Source organism: Filicampus tigris, chromosome 13, assembly GCF_054856515.1.
Source record: "Filicampus tigris isolate MCC_2025a chromosome 13, RoL_Ftig_1.0, whole genome shotgun sequence".
Classification (NCBI taxonomy): domain Eukaryota; kingdom Metazoa; phylum Chordata; class Actinopteri; order Syngnathiformes; family Syngnathidae; genus Filicampus; species Filicampus tigris.
The window spans coordinates 12,910,691-12,926,229 of record NC_141229.1 but is presented as its reverse complement, the minus strand read 5'-3'; the positions used below and the strand labels follow the sequence as shown (position 1 = coordinate 12,926,229).

Below are 15,539 nucleotides of genomic sequence, written 5' to 3'. Positions count from 1 at the left end.
TTTATATATCTAACAAATTTTAATTCATTTTCCTTTTTACATTTTATAATTTGTCATTTGTTTCATTATCAACAAGTAACCAATTCATTTATCAAATAAAAACATGTTGAGTGTATATTTAAAAAAAATATTACTGATATTTTAATTTTCTTTTTTACAATAAATTGATTAACATTTAATGTGATAAATGCATCAAAGAAATAATCACTATATTTTGTTGATCTTTTTGTGGTTTATTGTTTTGACTTCGGAGGGAGAATTATGCCAACACAACAAACAAAATAAATCTAAGGACCCTGACTCTGTCTACAAAATAAAACAAATCAAAGACAAACTCTTAACCTAACTCCTACTAATAAATTTGAGAAAACAGGCATAAACAAAAAGGCTTCTCCCTCCGAGCGGGTTACAACTGCTCACACAATTGCAGGCACATGCGGTCCACAGGACAGCATCTGGCCAGGTTGGAAGCTGGAGGGCTCAGAGGCTTGACTGCCATGCCAGCACGTGTTGGTTTTAAAAAAACTTGCTTCCCTCCTCTGACCAATCCGCTGGAACCGCTTATCCTCACAAGTAATTGACAAGATGAATGAAAATTAAGGGATACATTTTAATGAACCAGTGTTATTAAAAAAATCGAATTATTTGGAGGTTAAAAAAAATGGTAATGCAAAAAATATTACAGGACTCTTGATCATGTAAATGCTTAGTGGCAAGAATAGAGTTGGCTACATCGGTCCTGAGGACCGTGAAATGCCCACCCCTGGTTTTGAAGTACAGTATAGGCTGCAAGTTCATCGGATGTGGGAGATAGCTGAAGCATGCTAAGAAATCTACACAAGATAAGGAAAACAACTCCACACAGAAAGTCAAATTTCAAACCCATGACCTCTGAACTAACTGTGAGGCAGACGTGATGTGACCATATAGATATTCAAACACTATACAAAGTGGGATGTACCATCATCACATTTGGTCTAAAAGTTATACAGTAGTTACAAGGTTCGTTTCTAAGAATGATAAATCTGTGTCCTTTGTGATCAATCTTATGTTACTATATAATTGGCATATTTTATTTACACAAAATGAGAATTCCAAATCCCTTCCCAATTTTCAAATATTGTATTGTAGAAGTTAATCTGTATACAGATACTTTGAAACTAACTGATGAATAATAAAAGTATGTGTATGCTGTGATACCTTAGTGATTAATCATTAATAGACATTGAATGGAAATGACTTAAGAAGTCCAGTGTATACTTTTCACTGCTTGCTTAATAATCAAATTTGAATTGTTTTTGTTGTTTGTTTCCTGTTTTGTGTCAGGTTCACACCAAGTGAGACATTAGTAAACAACGCACAAAATGAGGAGAGAAGACACTCAACACAATATTGTTATTTTACTTGCACAAGGAAAGCGAAGGGAACTACCGCAACACTTCCTAGCAACACTCTGATAAGCACCTCCGCGTCCTCGCTTTTATTTTCTTAGGAGTCCCTGATTACAAAGGTGTCCCAACTCTAAGGGAAAAGGGGGCGAAAGCAGTTGGGACATTCTGAGTTTGGTATGTCTATGTGTGTGCGCGTGTGTGTGTGTGTGAGTCTTCATTATGCATGTCTGAAAGCAATAAAGCACGCAAAGCAAGCTGGGCCTCGATCAGAACAAGGCTAAAGATGAACATCTATTCCTACAAGGCTAGATTAGAACGAGGCTAACGTCTAGACTACAACAAGGCTAAGGCCAGTCATCAAACTTCTATCCTGCATAATTCAAATGTGGGACATCAAGCATCACATACTAATTATTATACATTATCCTTACATTTTGTTTTGTCATTTATAAACCAATGTCCCTTGTATAATATTGATGTTTATGCATTTTCTTGTATACTGTCTGCACATTTAAGTATAGGCCTATGTTCAAGTTTTAGTAAAATATGAAGAAAAAGTCAATGTTCGTGTTGTATAATTATTGTGTTAAACATGCCGAACATACCACATAATAATCTAAAAATATAGATGGACAAATTTATACATTTTTAATGCATTTTAAAAAATATTGTTTTAAGTCATTTTTCCATATTTTTGGAAGATATTTTTAGAACAAATTGGTATTTTTTTAATTATTGATATTGTAACAAAATTTCAACCAGATGTGTGAACAAGTAAGCGAAAGGAAAAAGACCCAATGAACAAAATATACCAATCTGTGTTCTAAAAATTGTGCTTTTAAATGAAGAAGAGGAAGATCGGTTCGTTTTTCAATATTGTTCCGGAACATTTTTTCAATAAAGAATTAAAAAAGAAAAAACATCGAACGGACGTGACGTCATGTTTTTCATAATACGTCAAGCATCTCTGCCTAAATGCGCCATTTTTGATTTTTTGGAGCTTCAGCTGTAGCCTAGTACACAACTTCTAAAAACCGATGGCGTCGTATCAACGTGCCTTGCACTTTTCGGACTCTCGGTTCCAGTCTCCGGCGAAGGTGTTCGCCATGCTTAAATCTAGAGTACAGAGCGGAGAACAAACGACGTGCGGAGTTGGAGAAGGATACGCAGCGCAAATGCACTCAGCCTTGACCCGAACAGAGAAGATCTGGGAATCGAATGAACTCCATCACAGGTTTGGAGAGATGGAGGCTTTGACTATTTCGCCCATAAAGACTCCCAAGAAAAGCCTTGGCTATTCATACTCGGATTATAACAAACAGGCAGCGGAGCTCCCACATACATCTGACACTGTACATAGATTCAGATCACCGATGAGACATCCTGTGGAGTCCACGGCGGTGTATTATCCACCTCGCGTCTCCACAGACCCGCGTTCAACCGGAGACCCTCGACAAATTGTGGATAAAAGCTTCGTTGGGTTCGAAAAGGAATTCCCTCCTATTCACGCCAGCACGCCTCCGGAGTCCAATTTCTCCCCAGCGAGGAAGAAACTGAGGAAAAGGAATGTGGAGGAGCAGAACACGAACACACTTTGCAGCAGGGCAAATGTCACATCAGAAAGTGAGAATGACAGCAGGGAGAGGGCTGTAGGATATAGCTACAGTCCAAAGAAAAGCACGAAAAAAAGTAAGGCGACTTTACGATTTTTTTTCCCTACTGCATGTAAACATGGGCTGCACTTCTTGAGCATTGAATTAATCTGCACACTATATATAATTAATATATAAACTATGCATATAAATGATAAAGCTTTAAGCCTACCAACGGACTGAAATGAATCAGATAGATCTTATTTTCAAAATTGCAGCCTTTTCAATTTAAAAACTGCATTCTACTGCATTGTGATGTCAATTTTAAATTTGATTAATTGTCCAACCCAAGCAGATAGTGAACAGTTCTTAAAAAAGAGAGAGATTTCAAATGTTTATTGCCACCCCCGAGTGAAGTTTACTGTCAAACTAAACAAAGAATAAGGAGAATAACAAGTTGTCTTCTTTAAACAGCCACTCACTTTGCCAATGAAATTCTGTGATCTTAAAGGGAAGTCAAGTAGAAAAATCTTGACTGTAAAACTATGTTCTATGCGGCCTCACTAGTCTAAACACAGCCTTCTGATTTAATATTGAGTTTGAGACCAATCACGGCTCACCTGTTTTCTTAGTTTGGTCATGTGTAGGGATGTAACAATTCACTGAAGCCCCGATTCAATTCGATTTTCAGTTCCGGATTTTTGATTTGATAAAAAAAAAAAAAAAAACTTTACCATGCTTGTCTCTGTGCGCTAGTGTGGTGCTGCAGTCATCCACGAACGCAAAACGCAAAGATGTTTGGCACAAGCTCATAATTTGATCTACACATTGAAAATGTGGTATGCATCTGAAATGGGGGGGAAAAAAAATAAAGACATAATTTTTTAGCACTCTAAGTCAGTATATTCTAATGACCTAAGTATGTAGTCTTTTGTTAGGTGTTGCTGTATAGAGCTTGTGAGCGCTGGGATGTCCAAGTTCGATTCGTGTCGATTCGAATCGATTATTCGATGAATAGGTTTGAATCAATTTTTAATAGAGAATGTATTATTTACTGTTTCAATCGAAGATGTAAAAATAACGTGTCAGTGCAAGAGAAGCACTATTTTAATTTGAAAAAAAATCAAGTGGTAATTACCATCCTCTATTCTGTTACAAAGACGTCAATATCGTAATTGTCTACAAACCATATCATATCACGTTCGACTGGTTCCACTGGTCGCGTACGTCGTCTATATATCACTGCCGTCACTTACTTTAATCAGAGCTCCCGGCGATCGACAGCATCCGCCCTTAGCCTACCTATGGCTCGAAAAAATTCCACGACATCTTCCGCGGTCTCGCGACACCGTCACATGTATATTCTGATGCATTAAGTTGGCTAAGAGACAGAGAATTGGATGAAAAAAGGACAGTGAAGTATCCGTTCCCCCGGTTTGAAAGGTAGAAAGATGCAACAGCGCTCCCGGCTCTAATGGTAGAAACGCGGTTATGCTCTCGGGCTTAATGGGTTAAGCAACGGATATTTTAAGAAAAGATGCAACAACACATGTACACAGACAATACAAGAATACTTACAGGCATATATTCTTTATCCTCTGTGAAAAACAACTGTTTCATGCAGCTAACTGAGTTAAGCAAAAACTTTCTTCGGTAATGTTGTCGTTTGTACATTACCTGTTTTATAGTAAGCCATTTTAATGTTCTGTACAGTACGTATTGTTTCGAACAGGGTGCAGTGTGTCTTGGAACAAACTCATGTCTCCCGCGAAGATGTTTGCTTCCATGAAAGAGAGGGAAAGCAGAAGAGAGCTAGAGCAAGACAGTGGAGACTTCCAGGAACTAAGTGAACCATCTGATGGAGGTAAACATAAACACAAAAGTCGATGTCTGCTCGAAAACAAAATTGACAAGACCTGTGTCCAAAAATCAGTGTATTTGTATTTTAGTTGTCCACACCGCCAATAGATGTCATAGTCCGGAAATTGAGATTCCAGTCACCCAGTCAGACGCACTTCTTCCTGAAGAGGACTCTCCCCCCGCTGTAGTGTTTGGGAATATTTTGTTGGATCCCATCCTCCTCAACCGGCCCTGCATCTCCATTCCCAAGAAACATAACTCAATGTTCAAGAACAAGCAAAGGCCAACTTTCACAAAAATGCCCACTGTGAGTAAAAGTATAATATGAATTGATTTATACTGTGTGTATATACACAGGGTTATTATTATTATTATTATTTTTTTTTTTATATACCGGTGTGTGTGTGTGTGTGTATATATATATATATATATATATATATATATATATATATATATATATATATATATATATATATATATATATATATATATATATATATATATATATATATATATATATATATCTATCTCTCTCTCTCTCTCTCTCTTCTCATTCAATGTGTTTTCTTTATCTTCATGACTGTTTACATTGTGGATTCTCACTGAAGGCATCAAAACTATGAATGAACACATGGAGTTATGTACCGGTACTTAACAAAAAAAAAAAGGATGAAATAACTGAAAACATGTTTTGAACTCAATCAAGATGGTTTAAGGTGAGCTGGGCTGCAGAGTGAAGGCAAAGTTGCCAACAAGTGCTAATCGAAACACAGGGTTTGATGAATATTTTGTTCATGAAATATGAGTTAAGCAGTAAAATCCACCTGTTTTTATACATCTCAGGGGGCAGTCATTTTGCCACTTGCTGTCGACTGAAAATGACATCACAGTTGCTCAGGGCTCAGCTTCAGAAAACAGGTGAATCGGGATTGGTCGTTACCTGAGCCCTGTGATGTCTGTGATGTCGTTTTCAGGAAACAGAAAGTGACAAAATGACCGTCCCCTGAGATTTTTGGGGGGATGACTTCCCCTTTATATGGCTTCGCCTTTATTTTTATTATAATCTGACTTTATTTCTTGTAATTGAAATCAATTTGCAGGCACATCACATTTATAGTTATTTGTTTTTTTCCCTTGGCAGGAAAGTGGTGCTATTAATCTTCAAAAGTGGTTCCTGAGGAAGAATCGTAATGGCCTGTTTGTGGAAGGACTCCGCATGTAAGTTATTTTTTGTTTGTTTTTGGCCAAGATATAAGTATTTAGTGAAGTACTTAATTTTTTTTAATACTGACACCGCGTAAAATTACTATTTCGTCCGTCAGATTACTCATGTAGCATTTGATTGCATCTTTGTTGGTGTGTTTCATCTGGCACAGGGACAACAGGATACCATGGAACAGTAACATTATTGTGGAGAGAGTTTCCAGCACTGTGTTAAAGACGGTATCTGGCAATATTTACGTCTTAGTGGGGAAAATGAATCTGGATGAGGATACTGGTAAGATGGATGGAGTGTTGAATTGTGAAAGCGCACCTAATGTTGTGATCAATTTGTCTAATGATCTTTTCACTAACCCATGTTTCACATTTCGCTGTTAGACCTTCCCCGCTGGCTTTTGAGGATGTTTGCACATGGATTCCCTTCAAATTGGAAAGAGCTTTATGCAAAGTATTTGTCAGAATTAAAAGAGTAAGACTTTTTCTGCAATATTTCACATGTACATATTCTTTTGATTGATGTTTTATTGGAAACCGGTGCAGGGGGTTCTTGGTTTAGGACAGAGTTCGCTTCCTTGGGCGGTACATCAAAGTACTCTATACAGTATATTTATTTATTTATATTGATTTGATTTTGGCACTCTTGTCCCCCTGTGCATTATATACTCAATTCAAAATTATCATGCAAATTAGAGAATGTTTTTGAACAAACCTTCCAATCATAATATATATATATATATATATATATATATATATATATATATATATATATATATATTTTTTTTTTCCCAAAAAAATAATAACCAAATACATTGCAGTTATTAAATAGATATTGAAATAAATATGCCATGATAGATTTGCAATTTTACTATGTATTTATTTATTTTAATTTGGCATTCTTGGTCCTCCATAAAATATCTCCATATTTTGTAGGGATACAAGTTGGAGTATTATTCATTGACTACGTTTTATTTGGTACTCATCATAAACAGCACTAAGAGTGCCAGGATGATGTTCATTCCCCTTCCATTTATGAGTAAATCCACTAAACTGAAAGTAAAAAACGAATAATAACACAACAACACCCCATCCTAAATAGCTCCCTTTGCTTTTTTTCTGAAAGTGTTAAGAATTCAAAAAATTCCAGCTTTTCAAACTAGTCCACATTTTCTGTTATTAGTAAGCTTTTTACAGTCTTTACAGTTAACATTCCTTCCATTTTAATTAATTCCACGGCATTTCAGTCAAATGTGAGACCTTAAGCATTCAGATGCAATTTCTCCAGGTATTGCACATTCTAGTGAAGGTAAATATTTGCATCAAAAATACATCTTATAACAATTTTTGGCTATAAATTAACAACGGCTAAGTACGGTAGTAACTGAGCTTGAGTGTGGCATCTTGCGATGTGTTCTTTACCTCAAAATGTTGCATGTTAGGATGCATGTTGGTTGGTTGGGAACCCCTGTAATAATGATAATTTAATCAAAAGCTGGATTTAATTCCTTTTAGCAGCAGGAGAAAAGTGAACACTGAAAAGACAAGCAAAATTACCAAGGCAAAAATGGAGACGTCGAAGATGAAAAGACCTAAGAAAAAAGATGTTCGGACAAGTAAGTACAAGACAAAAAACAAAACAAAACAAAAAAAAAAACTAATAGTGAATTATAGGGCTGGGCGATATTTCTGAAAAGTATATCACAATATACCGTATTTTCTGGGCTACAAGCCACACCTATGTATGTTGAAAACTTTTATATTTACAGAACGATTATGAACTGTAAATGTACATGTATGTACCTGAGCAGATTCTTTCCTAACAGTGCCTTTTAACACTGCAGCAACGTTGCTGATTAAAACAGAAGAGAACCAAGAGAAAATAAACAGTACTTATCTTCAATTCACTGCCGACTGCCGCATTAACATAATACTTAACCTTTAATAAGAGGTCAATGTAACTATGAAAGAGTGAAATAAACCTGTTGATATAAAGATTAAATAAACTCGATTTTAAAGATAATGTGCTTAGAAGGGCTGAGAAATGTTTGAAAAACAGTCACAATCTAAGTATTTCATATCAGTCAATATTGATGATTATTGATTTAGTTTTAAAACTTACCTTTAAATAACAGTCAACTGTTTTTTTGGACATCGTTATGTAGTGTAATGTGCAGTTTGTCCTCAATCAGTGCATTGTAAATGCGTATTTGCATTAGGTCTACCCCAAAGCAGTTGTTGACACATATATTAGCCATCATTCAATGTTCATCCAATGTAAGTGAACGAATAATCTCTTGCAGTGCATACATCATCGTTGACCAACCGCCTTAGGACTACTTTATCTTTTTAGCGGACTCATCATTGCCATTAGGGCTGCTCGATTAAACGATTTTGAACCGAAAACGAATTTTCCGGATAAAACAATGTTAAAAACGTTCAAATCGGGCATGTTCGATTTTTTTTTATTTTTGGTGTATCAAAGCCACCGCAGTTTTCTCTGTATTTCCGCTTCCTCCGAACGAGCGCGCAGTCCGGAAAAACTACAACGACACCGGCGCTACCGGCGATTCTGCTATTTGCTCAGACAAGTGAGCGTTTAGTTAATAAATCGGGCAAATATAGATCTGTAGTGTAGTGTGTGCCCCGCATGTACAATACAACCCGTGAGTAACGTCTGAAAGGCGTCCCTTTTCTTCTCCTCTACAACGGACCTCTGGTCATGACTAAGCATCTGTATAAGATTGACAGTGCATTGTATTATTGAGTGACAGTTTTAAACTAATCATTGATTTATGTTGAAGTAAGACCAGGGAGAAAGGTGAAAGGCTAGTCACTTGCTGGTTGGCAAAATGACTTTCTGACAGACTGTTTGGTTTACAGACTTGACTGACTACCTTCTCTCACGATGATGATTTCGTTTCAGATGGTATATGCACTTTCTTCTGTCGTTATTCGTTTGATTAAGAACAGATCTGAAATCTATTGTGTAATTAAAATGTTGTTAATCCCAATGGATTGTTCTGTGTGTATTAAGTTAAATTGACTGACATTTTGAGTTCAAAGAAACGAAAATTAAGTTTAAATAAAAGACATTCAAAATCATTATTTTTTATTTTACAAAGAACGTTTTACCGAAGGCATTTTATATTGGTATCAATCATGTGTCAATCGCGATACATATCGATATCGAAATATCGGCCCAGCCCTAGTATCATTTGATGAATGAGAATCATTCAAGACACTTTTTACTCTCTTCATGCATACATTTGCTCTTCTGCTGCAGCGGACACTTGTACGTCTTCTAAACAAGTGACTCGGAGTGGTCGGCTGATCAAGCCGCCCCTGGATTACTGGAAAGGAGGCAGAGTCTTTCTGGACGCAGACATGAATGTTACCATCTTTGAATGTTACAACACCACCGTCTTCAGTTCTGTAAGTACCACTAACCTTTTTTTTTTTGTTTGTTTGTTTGTCAGTCATTATTTATTTCATATAAAACTACGGTATGCCATTTAAGACAACCATTTATCAGCATATATGGCCACTCAGGTAACAGCCAATCACGGCTCACCTGTTTTCTGAAGCTGAGCCATGATTGGTTTTTACCTGAGCAACTGTGATGTAATTTTCAGTTGACAGCAAGGGCCAAAATGGCTGCCCCCTGAGATGGGAAAAAAGGGGTGGATTTTACTACTTAACTGATATTCCAGAAACACAATATCAATCAGAATGCCGTGTTTAGACTAGTGGGCCTTAATACAACATATTATTGTTGAAAATTTTTGTATTGACTTACACTTAAAAAAAAAAAAAAGAAGGCATCTCTCCAAACAAAACCAGGGTATCAACACAAGACTGCATCGTGAATAAGTCATGCTAACAATGTACTATTTTTCCACTCGTATGTTAATAAAAGTATTAAAAACTTGAAAAATATCGTTTTATTGTACAATTAGAACTGATACAAAATGTGTGGTCATTTTGTGATTACTGGTAATTATTGTGATTTTTATTTTACCTTCTACAGGATGTTGCTCCTCAAGTGTGTATGGAGAAGTCTCGAAAAACTGCCCAGGCTTTCCTTCTCAGCAATAAAGGTAAATGCTAATTGTCCTGATGCCAAGCTTTACCACTACAGTGCAGTTGTCTCTCATCATATTATAGACCTATGCGTCTGACATGGAAAGAACGGGCCATCGCATTAAGAGAGCGATTCTCCAATCCCTTTGAAAAGACTAATAAAAAAACAAAAATTAGCAATGAATCCATTCATTGGCAACCAATTGTCTTATGGTTCCAGGTCAGAAACAACGTGAGTCCACCAGAGAGAGCATTCAGCCAGCGCCACTGACAAAAAACAAGACGCCGCTTCGTAAATGTAGTCAAGTTCAAATTCAACCTGAAGACAATCCGTCTGTTTCAACCAAAGCAGCAGTGAAGAGGCGAAACCATCACACGAGCAGCTCTAGTGAAAAGTCGAACAATGAGAACACGCTACCATCAAGTAAACCCCAAAATCTGCCCCTACATGGGTCCAGAGCAAATGTTTACAACGCCCTTCCAGTGAGGTCCGGGAGAAGACACACTCCCCGTCAGGTTTGCAATGTTCATGACAAATTATCTGAGTCTGAAGAGCAGGAGGAGGAGGACGAAAGTCGAACCAATCACACTGCTAGCGCTGATGAACAGGTGTCCAATGAGGACACGATGCCAAACCCCCCAAAATTACCTTTACAAAAGTCCAAAATGAAGGTGCTCAATGCTCCTCCGTTGAAGAGGTCAGGGAGAAAACGCACTTCTTCTCAGTTTTCTGCTGTTGATGAACAATTATCAGAGTCTAACTCACTGGAAGAGGAGGAGATGCTTCCTACAAAGACAAAAAAACAGGACAAGAGAGGCCTGAGATCTCCAGTGAAGCCCAAAAATCTCCGTGCACAAGGGTCCAAAATGAGTGTGCTCAACACACCTTTGGTGAGGTCAACGAGAAAACGCCCCCCCCCCTAATTTTTTTGCTGAGGATGAGAAGCCGCACGAGAGGCAAAATCCTCACAACAGCAGCTCCGATGATCACTCAGATTTTGAGAACACTCCGCCACCTCCAAGTAAATCCAAAAAGCTTCCCCGACAGGGGTCCAAATCGAACACGTCCGACGCTTCTCCATTGAGCGAGTCGGGGAGAAATCGCACTGCTCATGAAAATGTATCAGTCTCTTCATCTCTGGAGAGTGAGACGGCACTTTCTACAAAGAGGAAGAAACAGAGCAAAAAGAGGCCCAGGAAGCAAGGCAGGAATCCTCAAACCAAGAGCTTCAAACCATTGTCGCCTACAATTTTTTTTCAAACCAAACAAAAATCCATCAGAGGATGCACGGCGTCTCCTCAAGGCCGAGATGAGGACAAGTGGACGCAGGATGAGCTGGCAAAACTACAGCAGTAAGACTCACAATCACCCACATGAGTGTTTCCCGGGCAGCTTTGGGGCCAAATTTCACACGGGGGCGTGTACGAAAAGTTCCACGACTAACATTACCAAGTGCAAAATATGATTCAAACCCAAACTACAGGTTTTCCTCGAGGCTTGTGTCTGTCGCCACGGCAACATGCCTCTTGACAATGTAGTTGAAATGAAATTTGTAGTTTAGATTTGGTATCTTTGGTGACACCAGTTCTGGAAATTTTCTGACACACTTTTTACACTACTCACAAAAAAAGGTTTGGGATATTTGGCTTTGGGTTGAAAGTTAAGCATTACCCTAAAATGCACCATCACTTTTCCAGTTGAACTTAATTTGAACTTCTCTAAACTTAAATGCCCAACTGTTTAGTGTTCTTTTGGTACAACTTGCTGGTCTCTAACAGGGAGTTGAATAACAACATTTGCAACTTGTGTTTGATCCATGAATCAACTATTAAGTGTTTTGCTATAATTAAAGAGGTCAACCTCAAAAAATTATTTACAAGAATATGTTCTATGCAGGCCCACTAGTCTAAACTTGATACTCAGATTGATATTGCGTTTGTGGAATATAAATTAAAATCAAAAGCACAAGCCACCTGTTGTTGTCCATCTCAGGGGGCGGCCATTTTGTCACTTGCTGTCGACTGAAAATGACATCACAGTTGCTCAGATAACAACCAATCGTGGCTCAGCTTCAGAAAACAGGTGAGCTGTGATTGGTTGCTACCTGAGCCCTGCGCAACTGTGATGTCATTTTCAGTTGACAGCAAGTGACAAAATGGCCACCCCCTGACATGGATTAAAAACAGGTCGATTTTGCTTCATAACTCATATTCCACAAATGGAATTGTAATCAAATTCCATATTGTAATCATATTACATATTATTGCAAAGAGAATGTTTGGGTTGACTTTCACTTTAAGATTAACATGTTTTCTACAGTAAATAAAGTTTTGAGAAATGGCAGTAGAACTGAAATGTTATCCTGAAATTTAACCCACAATCTGAATGGGCCTAATTATTTGTGAGTAGTGTATGTTGTTGGCATAGATGGCTCAACACATATAGGTTATTTCTTCTAAATAATTAATTTTCAAACCAATTAAGTGAATTGCATCATTTCCCACATGATTTCTCCTCTTGGCTCAATGATTGGGATTCGCTGCCCCGGCATGAGAAGAAATTCTCTCCAGCAGAAACTCCCATCCGTGCCCTTGTACTACTCTTTGGCAGGGCTGTGTCCAGTTATCCCTCGCACACGCCACTCTACTGGGCAAAGGTGGCCATGATGGTTGGCACGCGCTCTGCGGAGGAGTGCCACAACAAGGACCTGGCCCTGCAAGACCGCCACACTGCTGTGAAGAGCACCCGCGAAAAACAAAAGAAAAAGGCGCAAGCGCCAAAAGCCACGGGTAAGGAAAAAGGCATTCCGCGGGGCACCATGGAGGGGATGCAGAAAAAGCTTGCTTTGCAGGATGTCACGGAGTGCACAAAGCTGCATTACTGACAGACAGACTGAGGTGGAATAAAGTCCTCATATTTAGATGCATTGTATTTATTTATTTTTAAATAGTTCACCTATTCCACAATATCAAATCAGGATGCCGTGTTTAGCCTAGTGGGGCCGCATAGAACATATTCTTGTAAAGAACATTTTTGTGTTGACTCCCCGTTTAATTGTTTTGCGACCTTATTATAAAATTGTCCAAATCCTTGAAATTTCAACCTCTTAACATTAAATATGCTCAAATTTCTGTAGTCCTCCATGAAAGCAGACTGATCATCATTTGCAAACATCTCCTTTTACTTATACAATAGTCAACGTTTTTGCCTATTTCTGACAAACCTGTAAACTGAATCTTCATTAATTTTTGTGCGTTTTCTGCTCTTTCACAATTTGAAATAATGTTTTGGTTTTAAATATAGAGATGAAAATTAATTTTGTTTAATCGAATTCATCAATTAATTCCTCAATTAATGAATCACATCAATTGAGTAGTAAAGACATGGTTAGTTGCAGCCCTAGTGCAATCAAATTCTCAACGAGCATTTTAGCTCATCTTGACAGCTATTTTGGGCCACTGTCCAAGCAATCTTGAAACCTTTCCAGGTTTGGAGGGTGCCTTTTCCAGACTGTATGTTTTAGCTTTTCCCCCCCAATTGTCCAATACGTTTTTAGATCAACACTTTTTAGAATATTCCCATCTTTGTTCATAGCCATTCTTGTTCTTGTTTGTGTCTGTTGATAGTCTTTGCATTTCTGTGTGGCTAGCGCAGGTTCACACCATCTTGTGCCAGATTTAGCAAAGCAGCCCCAGAACATAACTGAACAGTAAAACACAAGACTTTTATAAACATTCCCCATTTTTCTTGACAATTTCTGTTCCAGGCAATCCCATCATATCAGCAGGTATTAGAACCTTCAAGAGAAAACAGCAGGTGCGTCAGTTCCTGGAGACGATGCCCCGAGAGAACACGGACGACGCCTTCAGTGCAGCACCCAACAAGTGCTTTGAGGTTGGCATCACTTGTTCTTTTTGCACTCGGTCTGTTTCCGAACAAACACGATGATCCCTCGCGACGGTTGGGAAACACTGCTCGAACGCCATCCATGTTGGAGATTAGCCAGCTAACGCATGGTTGCCATCACAACGAGCAGATGCCGTCCATGTGTTCGGCTGGAGACCAGGGCTTCAAAATGAGCCACCTGGAGCCTCTGACACCTGTTTCACTGCATTCCCCTCAAGTGAAGACCCCTCGGTGTCTACATGCCTCTCCTGGAATGGTGTATTCTACGAACAGGTGACTGCTTTGTCTCATTTCTGTCCACACAATTCAGGAAAGCCTTGTGTAAATATAAAAAAGGTTTCCACGGGGTATATAAAGGTTCACAGTTCAAAATGTTTTTCCTATGTCAAGGAACGATGAGGACAAGTATGTCTTTCAACTCCAGAAAGCAATAAAACAAAATCAGGTCAACGGCTACAAAAAAGTTCCAGCGAAGGTACTATTTACATCCTGGTACTTCTTTGTCTGTCACTTTTAAGAAGCAGGTTACTTACTTTCTTTTATCATTCATCTCAGGACTTTGTGCTCACACCATCGGGCAAACAAAGAATGAGACCATTAGAAAAACCAGGTAGGTTTCATTTACAGGGTTCCCGTTAGGGGTGGATTGCGTGAAAATACTTTCAAATCCAATTTAATGTTATTTATAAAGCAAATAATAATGAATGTAAAGAAATCAAATACAATACAATCTTTTTTACAATATTTTAACAAAACATTTGCTTGTTGGCTGGAACAATTTAAGCTTATGGAGCTGTACATTTTTTTTCGGTTAACATTAATTAAAATGTTAATTTATAATACCAATTCATTAAATGATATGACGTAAAATGAATTTAATTTGGTATATTTTGTATAAATTGTTTTTTTTCCCCTCACATCCACCTTCAACCCCATTTTTTTTTCTCTCCAGGAAATGATTCCTATGTCATTAGGGAGATGTTTCCAGATAACGCTGCCGCGTTGTCTGACAGTGGAGAAGAAGAGGATTTTTACTTCTCGGACAATGACTGAGACAAATTTAAACCAGAGGTCAAATCCAAGTCCAGAATGAAACCTGCTAAAGTTTGGCTTTACTTTCTGGACCTGGATTTGCCACCTCATGATCTAAATATGTAAATCCTGTAGAATTAGGCTCAAATATTTGTATTGTCTTTCATTCAACTATAAGAACAATAGCTGTGTTCCCTGTACAGTATTTCAGTGTTTTTTATTTTTATTTTCATCATGCAATATGAAATATCATTCATTATTAACACTGTACAAATAAAGGTTAATTTGAGCCAATGTGTTATTTCAGAAGTGTATTTAAAAATACACATTACCTACTCGTACAGGGTCTGAGAACTAATGCGTTTTTCAACTAGGGTTAGGGTTTCAAGTTGGGGTTTTGAATTAGGGTTAGGGTTTCAAATTAGGCTTTTGAATTTAGGTTTGAGTTTCACACTAGGG

General features: G+C 37.9%; 1 protein-coding gene across 1 annotated transcript; it reads left to right on the top strand.

The window, feature by feature from the left end:
- The first annotated feature begins 2,349 nt into the window (after positions 1-2,349).
- On the top strand, positions 2,350-15,374 carry mis18bp1 (MIS18 binding protein 1). The gene is made up of 17 exons (XM_086050597.1): positions 2,350-3,080; positions 4,716-4,847; positions 4,933-5,150; positions 5,985-6,061; positions 6,220-6,341; positions 6,443-6,533; positions 7,574-7,674; positions 9,345-9,493; positions 10,089-10,158; positions 10,362-10,923; positions 11,288-11,494; positions 12,753-12,931; positions 13,909-14,036; positions 14,179-14,321; positions 14,439-14,523; positions 14,604-14,658; positions 15,001-15,374. Exons 1-17 carry the CDS (start codon positions 2,429-2,431, stop codon positions 15,099-15,101), a joined length of 3,072 nt encoding a protein of 1,023 aa, XP_085906723.1. The 5' UTR covers positions 2,350-2,428; the 3' UTR covers positions 15,102-15,374.
- Positions 15,375-15,539: the final 165 nt, after the last annotated feature.